This window comes from Dendropsophus ebraccatus, chromosome 5 (genome assembly GCF_027789765.1).
Source record: "Dendropsophus ebraccatus isolate aDenEbr1 chromosome 5, aDenEbr1.pat, whole genome shotgun sequence".
NCBI classification, from domain to species: domain Eukaryota; kingdom Metazoa; phylum Chordata; class Amphibia; order Anura; family Hylidae; genus Dendropsophus; species Dendropsophus ebraccatus.
Genome location: NC_091458.1, coordinates 159,193,997 through 159,206,325, shown reverse-complemented (window position 1 = coordinate 159,206,325; position 12,329 = coordinate 159,193,997). Strand labels below are relative to the sequence as shown.

The 12,329-nt window shown below is 51.6% G+C and overlaps 1 protein-coding gene across 1 annotated transcript in view; it reads left to right on the top strand.

Moving 5' to 3' along the window:
- AP2B1 (adaptor related protein complex 2 subunit beta 1) overlaps positions 1-12,329 on the top strand; it is an 84,063-nt gene that overhangs the window by 55,959 nt on the left and 15,775 nt on the right. The window contains exons 15-17 of the mRNA XM_069971770.1: positions 7,839-7,880; positions 9,398-9,544; positions 11,634-11,779. Coding sequence (XP_069827871.1) covers positions 7,839-7,880; positions 9,398-9,544; positions 11,634-11,779 — 335 coding nt within the window. The remainder of the gene's footprint in view (positions 1-7,838; positions 7,881-9,397; positions 9,545-11,633; positions 11,780-12,329) is intronic.

Here is a 12,329-nt window from a genome sequence, read left to right as displayed (position 1 = left end):
TTCCTATATACACGTTCTTTTTATTTTGCTGTTCCGCGGTTCCTGGCAGGGAGATGGTTAGGACGGACGTGCAGCCACCACCAGATGCTGTCTGTGATTTGTGTCTGGACCGTGGTGTTCTCGGCCAGACGTTAGGAGCGCCAGCGAGGACGGTCCCTCCATTTTCCGCTGCTGATAGTCAGAGCGTCCGGTTTTGCTGCTGTTGACGCTGCTTGTTGTTTTCTGCCGTTCCGCCATCTCTCCGCTGACAGTAACCTCTCTGCTTCTTTCCTCCTGTGTCCCGCCTGCCAGATGGGAGAGGATACACAATGGGTAACTCACTCAGTAGTACAATGATAAAGTGGCATTAACCCTCTCTTCCCCCTCCGTTCCATTGGTCGTCATTACAGACCCTTCTTCCCTCTCATCAGGCAGATCACATGCATGACCATTAGTCGTGAATCTCATGATCTGAAGCCTCCAGTTTAGCTGCCTGACCAGATCAACCTGTAACCTAATACTATATCAGGGATGGGGAACCTTCTGCCCTCCAGCCATTACACAACTACAACTCCCATCATGCTTAGAAGCTAAAGCTTTGGCTGTCCGGGATTGATGGGAGTTGTAGTTCTGCAGCAGCTGGAGGGTGGAAGGTTCCCCTTCCCTGCACTGTATACATACACCATTATATCCCCTGTGTACAGTCTGTCACGTGTGACCTGCCATCCACATCTAGTGCTTTGCATCTCCGGACTATAACAAATCTAATAGCAGGATTGTCTGAGCGACTGAGACTGCGCCCCCTGCTCGGAGCGACTGAGACTGCGCCCCCTGCTCGGAGCGACTGAGACTGCGCCCCCTGCTCGGAGCGACTGAGACTGCGCCCCCTGCTCGGAGCGACTGAGACTGCGCCCCCTGCTCGGAGCGACTGAGACTGCGCCCCCTGCTCGGAGCGACTGAGACTGCGCCCCCTGCTCGGAGCGACTGAGACTGCGCCCCCTGCTCGGAGCGACTGAGACTGCGCCCCCTGCTCGGAGCGACTGAGACTGCGCCCCCTGCTCGGAGCGACTGAGACTGCGCCCCCTGCTCGGAGCGACTGAGACTGCGCCCCCTGCTCGGAGCGACTGAGACTGCGCCCCCTGCTCGGAGCGACTGAGACTGCGCCCCCTGCTCGGAGCGACTGAGGCTGCGCCCCCTGCTCGGAGCGACTGAGGCTGCGCCCCCTGCTCGGAGCGACTGAGGCTGCGCCCCCTGCTCGGAGCGACTGAGGCTGCGCCCCCTGCTCGGAGCGACTGAGGCTGCGCCCCCTGCTCGGAGCGACTGAGGCTGCGCCCCCTGCTCGGAGCGACTGAGGCTGCGCCCCCTGCTCGGAGCGACTGAGGCTGCGCCCCCTGCTCGGAGCGACTGAGGCTGCGCCCCCCGCTCGGAGCGACTGAGGCTGCGCCCCCCGCTCGGAGCGACTGAGGCTGCGCCCCCCGCTCGGAGCGACTGAGGCTGCGCCCCCCGCTCGGAGCGACTGAGGCTGCGCCCCCCGCTCGGAGCGACTGAGGCTGCGCCCCCCGCTCGGAGCGACTGAGGCTGCGCCCCCCGCTCGGAGCGACTGAGGCTGCGCCCCCCGCTCGGAGCGACTGAGGCTGCGCCCCCTGCTCGGAGCGACTGAGGCTGCGCCCCCTGCTCGGAGCGACTGAGGCTGCGCCCCCTGCTCGGAGCGACTGAGGCTGCGCCCCCTGCTCGGAGCGACTGAGGCTGCGCCCCCTGCTCGGAGCGACTGAGGCTGCGCCCCCTGCTCGGAGCGACTGAGGCTGCGCCCCCTGCTCGGAGCGACTGAGGCTGCGCCCCACCCCCCTGTAGCCTGATCTGCACCCGGCTGCTCGCCACTTCTAATGATTAATAGTGGAGTGGGTTGGCCCGGGGTGGGCTGGATCGATGCTCTGGGGTCGCTAGCTGTGCCCCCAATGCTCCAAATGGCCTTACCAGATGCAGGATTACACTTCAAGCAGCGTGGGAACAGGGCCAAGGATAAAAGTAATAGACATGCCTTCATCCTTAGCACCCCGCGACATATCGGCATTTGTCTAACCTGCTGATAGTTTCCCTAACCTGTGTAGACAATCTGCTGCCGTGTCCCTGCAGCTCCCTACCTCATCTTTTCAGCTCCATCTTGTTATTTTTGTAGGTTTCGCTGTTTTCGAGTAATTTAATCCAAAAGAAACATGTAACTGAGCTCCATTTGCGGCCTGGAGCTTTCCTCGCCCCCCAGTGCATCGTTCAGCCGCCCGCCACTTGTAGTCACAGGGTCCTATTACACGGAGCGATTTCTAACGATTAACGATCGCAAATGAGATTGTTTATCGTTAACCAGGAATTGTTCACCATATTACACAGAATGATGGTCGTTAGTTATGATCAGTACTATGATTGTTTATTCCTTCTGATCCCAGAAAAACAATGGACAATGTGCAATTACACTGAACGATTAGTGAACAAATGCGGAACTTGAGTGATTGAATGTGGAATTACAGCGAGCGATTAACGATAATTTTAGGTTCAGATCTAAATCAACGACATACAAACGATTTTTCCATCGTTGCCTGCAATTACACAGAACGATTATCGTTTAAATTCGAAGGATATAACGATTTTTTGCACGATAATCATCCTGTGTAATAGGGCCCATACTTAAGCAGGCCAGACTATCCAGCAACAGCGCAATAATTAATAAGTATGAACGGCGCAGGAGCAGCAGCCCGTCTCCATACAGGTGCTGTTACTGCTCTGCTTCAGCATTAGTAGGTGTGACCATAAGAGGTGTTGGGTGGGCAGTACTGTGTACAGGGCAGGAAGGGGGGCAGTACTGTGCAGGTGGGGGGGGGGGCAGTACTGTGCAGGGGGGGGGGGCAGTACTGTGTACTGGACGGGAAGGGGGGCAGTACTGTGCACGGGGGGGGGCAGTACTGTGCACGGGGGGGCAATACTGTGCACGGGGGGCAATACTGTGCACGGGGGGGCAATACTGTGCACGGGGGGGGCAATACTGTGCACGGGGGGGCAGTACTGTGCACGGGGGGGCAGTACTGTGCACGGGGGGGCAGTACTGTGCACGGGGGGGCAGTACTGTGCACAGGGGGCAGTACTGTGCACTTGGGGGGTGGGCAGTACTGTGCACTGGGCGGGAAGGGTGGGCAGTACTGTGCACTGGGCGGGAAGGGTGGGCAGTTCTGTGCACTGGGCGGAAGGGGGGGCAGTACTGTGCACTGGGGGGAAGGGGGGCGCAGTACTGTGAATGGGGGGGCGCAGTACTGTGCAGGGGGGGCGGAGTACTGTGCATGGGGGGGGGCGGAGTACTGTGCACGGGGGGGGGGGCGGAGTACTGTGCACGGGGGGGGGGCGGAGTACTGTGCACGGGGGGGGGGGGGACAGTACTGTGCACGGGGGGGGGACAGTACTGTGCACGGGGGGGGGACAGTACTGTGCACGGGGGGGGGGACAGTACTGTTCACGGGGGGGGGCCGTACTGTGCACGGGGGGGGGGGGGGGGCTGTACTGTGCACGGGGGGGGGGGGGGACAGTACTGTGCACGGGGGGGGGACAGTACTGTGCACTGGGGGGGGGGGCTGAGGAATGCCCCCAGTGCACCAATGCAGCTCATTTACATATTTCCTTCAGATTAAATTACTCAAAAACGGTGGGACCTGCACAGATGGAGCTGGAAGGAGGAGGTGGGGGCTGATAGCTAACGCATCACATATGACTGAGAGAGTTAAAGGGAAACTAACAGCAAGTTGTAAGCCGCTGTTATGTCACCACCGATCCCCGGGGCCCCGAGGGGAAGGTCGTCTGTCAGTCAGGGTTTACATGCCGAGGTTTATGGCGTCACTTCAAGGTCATATCTAATAGACTATATCGATTATTACCGCAATACAACATTCTTGAAAGGATTGTAGCAAAAATCTATAAACGTAAAAGAAATCCAGGCTAGTCATTTACTATAAGGCTGTGAGCACACAGGATTTTTGCTCAGTATTTTTTTTTTTTTTTTTTAACCAAAACCCGGAGTGGATTGAGAACACAGAAAAGTTGAAAGGCTGAAAGGCTATGCTCACACACTGCTGAGTGGAGGACCCCTATTTAATTACGGGCCGTTAAATGACGGCCATCCACACAAACCTATGCAGATGCTGAAGGTATAACCTGGTGGTATGGATGGATAGGATAGGGCAGCATGCTCACCCCTCTGATCGAAAGGAGCCGTAACACACTGCCAGGCCTGATCCATCCAGATTGGAATCTATAAAGCACATATGTCTGACTGCTAGGCTGGGAGGTGCTGCAGAGGATGTGTGATTCGTGTAGTTCAGGGCGATGACACCGCTTCTAGGCAGCCGTCCCAGAAAGAGGGAACAGGGTGACAGCTTGTGCTGAAAGGGCGGCCGAAGTGAGCATTAAAGTGGAGTTGAAAAGCACAGTATGATTGTGTTATAAGGGAGGGAAGCTGTGGCTGCCAGCAGAAGAAGTTCATGTACTCTTATATGAGCTTTTATTTAAAGGAGAAGTCTGGCGTGGAAGGAAAAAAATCATTGGGGGTGGGGGGGAATAGAAAAGGAAGTTATACTCACCTGCCCCGGTGCCTGCGTAGAGCCGCATCCCCCTCCTGGACCCCGCCGGCTATGTCACAACCCTGCTGATGGATGTCCTACTCAGCCAGTCAGTGATTGGGGCGGGACATCACTGCAGTCACTGATTGGCTGAGCAGGCTAAATCCCACCTGTCTGGTTTTAGAAAGTTATGTAGATTTGTAAATTACTTCTATTAGGAATCTCAAGTGTTCTGCAGGGACATACAGCAGCTGATAAGTACTGGCAGTGATATATTCTTTCCAGTGTGACACAGTGCTCTCTGCTGCCACCTCTGTCCATGTCAGGAACTGTCCAGAGCAGCAGCAAATCCCATTAGAAAACCTCTCCTGCTCTGGACAGTTCCTGACATGGACAGAGGTGGCAGCAGAGAGCACTGTGTCACACTGGAGAGAATACACAGCTTCCTGCAGGATACACAGCAGCTGATAAGTACTGGAAGACTGGAGAATTTTTTTTTTAATAGAAGTAAATTACGTTTTATTCCCCTCGGCTGTAGAAGTTTGATACAGCCCGGGGGCTGCCAGGAAATCATGGATACACCCAATGACGTATGTCTGTATCCATGTTTTCTGCCACTCCGTAGGGCACATTCCAACCAATCATTCGGATAACGTTGTTGAACCGGAACATTTTGACAGATCCGCTCCTCACCAGTCATCACTTTGAACATGAGCCAGCTCTAGAAAGTCAATTTATGTGGAAAAATTCTGGCTTTGCTCTTCCTGTGTATCTGCTCCCTCAGCTCCGAACAGAAACCGAGCTCTCCTGGTCCATACTGCTGCATAAAGCACTCTGCTCCTCTGTAACACACACACTCTCCTCAGTGTCCGCTCCTCTGTAACACACACTCTCCTCAGTGTCCGCACTCTGCTCCTCTGTAACACACACTCTCCTCAGTGTCCGCTCCTCTGTAACACACACTCTCCTCAGTGTCCGCACTCTGTAACACACACTCTCCTCAGTGTCCGCTCCTCTGTAACACACACTCTCCTCAGTGTCCGCTTCTCTGTAACACACACTCTCCTCAGTGTCCGCTCCTCTGTAACACACACTCTCGTCAGTGTCTGCTCCTCTGTAACACACACTCTCCTCAGTAACACACACTCTCCTCCTCTGTAACACACACTCTCCTCAGTGTACCCTCAGCAGTGTCCACACTCTGTAACACACACTCTCCTCAGTGTACCCTCAGCAGTGTCCGCACTCTGTAACACACACTCTCCTCAGTGTCCGCTCCTCTGTAACACACACTCTTCTCAGTGTCCGCTCCTCTGTAACACACACTCTCCTCCGTGTCCGCTCCTTTGTAACACACACTCTCCTCAGTGTCCGCACTCTGCTCCTCTGTAACACACACTCTCCTCAGTGTCCGCTCCTCTGTAACACACACTCACCTCAGTGTCCGCACTCTGCAACACACACTCACCTCAGTGTCCGCACTCTGCTCCTCTGTAACACACACTCTCCTCAGTGTCCGCTCCTCTGTAACACACACTCTCCTCAGTGTCCGCTCCTCTGTAACACACACTCTCCTCAGTGTCCGCTCCTCTGTAACACACACTCTCCTCAGTGTCCGCTCCTCTGTAACACACATTCTCCTCAGTGTTCGCTCCTCTGTAACACACACTCTCCTCAGTGTCCGCTCCTCTGTAACACACACTCTCCTCAGTGTCCGCTCCTCTGTAACACACACTCTCCTCAGTGTCCACTCCTCTGTAACACACACTCTCCTCAGTGTCCGCTCCTCTGTAACACACACTCTCCTCAGTGTCCGCACTCTGTAACACACACTCTCCTCAGTGTCCGCTCCTCTGTAACACACACTCTCCTCAGTGTCCGCTTCTCTGTAACACACACTCTCCTCAGTGTCCGCTCCTCTGTAACACACACTCTCGTCAGTGTCTGCTCCTCTGTAACACACACTCTCCTCAGTAACACACACTCTCCTCCTCTGTAACACACACTCTCCTCAGTGTACCCTCAGCAGTGTCCACACTCTGTAACACACACTCTCCTCAGTGTACCCTCAGCAGTGTCCGCACTCTGTAACACACACTCTCCTCAGTGTCCGCTCCTCTGTAACACACACTCTTCTCAGTGTCCGCTCCTCTGTAACACACACTCTCCTCCGTGTCCGCTCCTTTGTAACACACACTCTCCTCAGTGTCCGCACTCTGCTCCTCTGTAACACACACTCTCCTCAGTGTCCGCTCCTCTGTAACACACACTCTCCTCAGTGTCCGCTCCTCTGTAACACACACTCTCCTCAGTGTCCGCTCCTCTGTAACACACACTCTCCTCAGTGTCCGCTCCTCTGTAACACACACTCTCCTCAGTGTCCGCTCCTCTGTAACACACACTCTCCTCAGTGTCCGCTCCTCTGTAACACACTCTCCTCAGTGTCCGCTCCTCTGTAACACACACTCTCCTCAGTGTCCGCACTCTGCTCCTCTGTAACACACACTCTCCTCAGTGTTCGTTCCTCTGTAACACACACTCTCCTCAGTGTCCGCTCCTCTGTAACACACACTCACCTCAGTGTCCGCACTCTGCTCCTCTGTAACACACACTCTCCTCAGTGTCCGCTCCTCTGTAACACACACTCTCCTCAGTGTCCGCTCCTCTGTAACACACACTCTCCTCAGTGTCCGCTCCTCTGTAACACACACTCTCCTCAGTGTCCGCTCCTCTGTAACACACATTCTCCTCAGTGTTCGCTCCTCTGTAACACACACTCTCCTCAGTGTCCGCTCCTCTGTAACACACACTCTCCTCAGTGTCCGCTCCTCTGTAACACACACTCTCCTCAGTGTCCGCTCCTCTGTAACACACACTCTCCTCAGTGTCCGCTCCTCTGTAACACACACTCTCCTCAGTGTCCGCACTCTGCTCCTCTGTAACACACACTCTCCTCAGTGTCCGCACTCTGTAACACACACTCTCCTCAGTGTCCGCACTCTGCTCCTCTGTAACACACACTCTCCTCAGTGTACCCTCAGCAGTGTCCGCACTCTGTAACACACACTCTCTCTGTGATCCTGACGTCAGAAGGAGCCGTAACATCAGTGTCCCCGGATCTCTCTTGGATTTTAGTTCTACATGGCATTTACCATTAGTTTTCTATGTGGATGTGGACTTGTTTAGTTGAAATCTGTCATTACCTTTAATGTGTCAGTACCTATAATCTGCACTGACTCCCTGACATTGCTGTTTCTCTTACAGTTGGGCAGCGACCTCGGAGGTGGAATCGGTGGGAGTCCAGCGGTAAGATCCTGTCACTTCAGTAGGAGCAGCACCGGCTCTTTATTACCCGGCGATCTCAGGCCTTGTCTTCTTCCTGACTCTTAGCATTGTATATATATATATCTATATATATATAGAGAGTTATATATATTTATGGCTTCCACTGACGGGCGTTCAGCACCTGCTCTCGACTGTCTCCAAATGACTTTTCTTTTTTCGGCTGGGGATAGAACACATAATGGCCCGGCGGGGTGCAGATGGAGCTTAGAAGTGTTGACTGGAGGGAAATAGATGATTCTAGATGAGCTTGTATGTATGTGTATATGTATGTGTGTATGTATATATGTATATATATATATACTGTGAGCACTGATCATGGATCCGCAATACTACCAGGAGAGCAAAACAATCATCTCTCCATCCGGGATTCTAATTAGATGAAATGTTATAAAAACCTTCTGTCACCTGAATTAGGGAAGGTGGAAGGTGCGATGGTACCCCCTATGGGGAATATACTTGCTGTGTCGGTGGGATATACATCTCATCAGGTTGCTGTTTCAGCTTTTTAAAGGGCCGATTGAGTATTCATCTGGTCAAATCCTGTTAAATAAACAGACACCGAGCGAAAACCAGACTGACCCATTTAAAGTAAACTGGGATCCGCTGGTGTCAATTGTGCAGCTGACCACCCGGCACTGAATGGAATCTGTGACAGGGTAGAGCCTCCCATGCCAGGGTGAACCTTTCTTAAGATACACTATGGACTACTTAGACTCTGACGTCTGTGCGCTTATAGCTAATGCAAGTGTGTACAGAGACGCTGATGTGTATAGAGAGGGCTGATTCAGAATCTGCGTCTATTAAAGGGGAATTATCAGTCGGTTGGATGAATCGAGCCGCTGATATCTTCCTGTTGTGCACGAGGCACTGAGGATGAGGGTCTGTCTCTTACCTTCATCCTCAGCACTCTTCTTGTGCAGTTTTTATGTAATCCTGTGTCTGGCATACATTACCCGCTCCGCGCTGCGGCTAGTTCTGTGGCCCCCGGCGTCTGCATGTCCGGCTCCTGCGGCAGGATGGTGCACTGATTGGCTGAGCGGGATGTCAGGAGCCACAGAACGAGCTGGATAATGTATTCACCGGGCCACGGGGGGTTAAGGGGGCTGCGCTTACATATTCGCATTTGAAACTGACAGGAGGCAAATTGCAGCAGATTTTCCTGCAAACTGGCAGCGTGAAATCTGCTGCGATTCCATTACGTGTGGAGCTACCCTTTAATTACAGGAAATGTGCCCCATTTTTTGGACTTTTTTGATAAAATACAATCAAACCTAATTCATGTAATTTTAGGCTAGTGACACACAGCATCTTAACCCTTTTTTTTCTGATGACGATCGGGGTGGGGCGGGGGGGGTTGATGGGTTGGGCATTGGCAAAATGATCAGATGAGTGGAAAAAAATGCCCAAAGTAACTATGTAAGGGAGGCTTTACAGGACAGACAGGTGGTGAGATATCTCTCTCTTTTTCTGTCTGGCAGGTTGGACAAACCTTCATTCCTTCCTCCGTTCCCGCCACCTTTGCTCCGTCTCCTACTCCGGCCGTGGTCAGTAGTGGCCTCAATGATCTGTTTGAGCTTTCTACCGGCATAGGCATGGCTCCAGGAGGATTCGTGTCACCAAAAGCTGTAAGTATTATGGAGACTATTTTCTTGCACTGAGGCTAATGTTAAAGGGGAACTCCTGCAATTTTTTTATTCCGATGAACTGTTGTCAAAAGTTATATAGATTTGTAATTTATTCTATTTAAAAAAGTTATCCAGTACTTATCAGCTGCTGTATGTCCTGCAGGAAGTGGCGTATTCTCCCGTCTGACATAGTGCTCTCTGCTACCACCTCTGTCCAGAGCAGGAAAGGTTTTCTTTCAGGATTTGCTACTAGACAGAGGTGGCAGCAGAGAGCACCATGTCAGAAGGAAAAGAATACACCACTTCCTGCAGGACATACAGCAGCTGACAAGTACTAGTAGAGATTTATAAATTAGTAATCTATAGCTTTCTGACACCAGTTGATTTGAAAGAAAAAAATCAGCAGAGTGCCCCTCTAAAATCACTCCAAAATATTACACACACACGAAAGTTGGTGTAAAAACACAAAAACAGTGATAACTAACACAATTCCTATATATGTGAAAGTATATAAAATAACAAAGAGACGTGACCAAGATCATCTAAGAAATTCTCATACAAGCCCTGGGCCCCCCACCGAGCCCCCTTACCCCTGATAGGGTCATGTACGTGACGTCCATAATACGGTGGTCTCTAAGGCGGCTTATACCCCGATAGTTCATTGATCTCAGCTGCAGTAAGCAGAGGCGATGTCCTGTAATATTCTGTAGTGTACCTAACCTTTCCAGTATGGAGCATAGCCGTATTATAGACCGTCATCCGCTCACCCCCTGCTGGGACATTTAGTAAAAATTGATTCGTCTTCCTCTTCTTCTTACAATAGTCAATGACCTGCACTGCTTAGGAGTTCTGCTAAAGAACCGACTATAGCAAGGAAAGCGGATTCCTGGAGATAGTATATAGTATATAGACACGTCTCTCAGCGGATTCCTGGTGACAGTATACAGTATATAGACACGTCTCTCAGCGGATTCCTGGAAACAGTATATAGATAAGTCTCTCAACGGATTCCTGGAGACAGTATACAGTATATAGACACGTCTCTCAGCGGATTCCTGGAGACAGTATATAGACACGTCTCTCAGTGGATTCCTGGGAACAGTATATAGATAAGTCTCTCAGTGGATTCCTGGAAACAGTATATAGATAAGTCTCTCAACGGATTCCTGGAAACAGTATATAGACACGTCTCTCAACGGATTCCTGGAAACAGTATATAAAAACGTCTCTCAGCAGATTCCTGGAGACAGTATAGGGACATGTCTCTCAGCGGAGTCCTGGAGACAGTATATAGTATACAGACACATCTCTTAGCAGATTCCTGGAGACAGTATATAGACACATCTCTTAGCGGATTTCTGGAGACAGTATACAGACATGTCTCTCAGCGGAGTCCTGGAGACAGTATACAGTATATGGACACATCTCTCAGCAGATTCCTGGAGACAGTATACAGACATGTCTCTCAGCGGAGTCCTGGAGACAGTGGGGGGGGGGGGGTGTATGGGGGGGCAGTGTTGCCAGGATGCAGCAGTGCCGCGCTGAATCAGCTCTGCATCACTGTGTCTCCCGGTCAAGTTACACACGTCTGTAGGGACGGTTAAAGCCCTGGAAACATGGGGGACCTCAGTGGGACACTCTGGAGGGCAGGAAAACCATATTAACCGCTCCGTGAGGTCCCGACCACCCGACTGGCATCTGAGCTCGGCCACCAATTTCACAGCTGAGTGCAGTGGTTGGGAACATAGGCAATGAGCTGCCAACACTACAGGGACACAATGGGGCCAAACTTTGTGCATTTGTAAAATTGCTTCCTTTTGCATTCCCTATTGACTAATAAAAGTTTAGGTGATTGGAATACCCCTTTAAATGCACTGATAGGCACTAAAATAAATGGGTGTACAATTTTGCCATAAACAAGCTAATAGATGGTGTAAACTTAGACTAGACAGTCCAACAGCACATAGGAGGAAACCAGCTGCAGATATTACTGGGGTTTTCCCGGAATATTCTCCCTGTTATTGCATTTGCTTGGAGTCGGTCTGTGAGTCGGCTAATGTGGCAGTAATTCTCCTGTGCCCCCTCCTAGGTTTGGCTGCCGGCTGTGAAGGCGAAGGGGCTGGAGATCTCGGGCACGTTCTCCCATAGACAGGGACACATCTACATGGACATGAACTTCACCAACAAGGCCCTGCAACATATGACCGACTTTGCTATCCAGTTTAACAAGAACAGGTAAGATGGGATTCTTGAGCAACTTAAATGTAATACAAAATGTTGTAACATTTACTTTCACCGTCTAAATAGCCGAGTAGGATCTACCAGAGATGGCCTAGCTTTAGGATAGGCCTTTAAAGGGGGCTTCCACTCAGGTAAAATACATGTTAAACCAGACTAACAATTACTTCCATACATGTCGTGACCTTTTTTGTCTCCTTCCCCAATTCTGAGGCTGCTGCTTTCTGCTGAAGAGAAAACTGTATGTGAGCGTCTCTCCCCCCCGTCCCAGTGTCCCTGGCTGGCTGTTCTGCACTCTGTGAGGCCAGGAGGGTTACCATATCCAAAAGTGAAGGGCCAAAAGCCCAAACCACATCGGACTGGATTCCCACTAGTAAAATATAATTATATTTTACTAGTGGGAATCCAGTCCGATGTGGTTTGGGCTTTTGGCCCTTCACTTTTGGATATGGTTATAATTCCATCGGTATGGATTCCTTTTAGGCACATATAGGGTTAGTTATTGAGCCAGGACGGATAATCACAGTAAGGTCACATTAACCCTGCC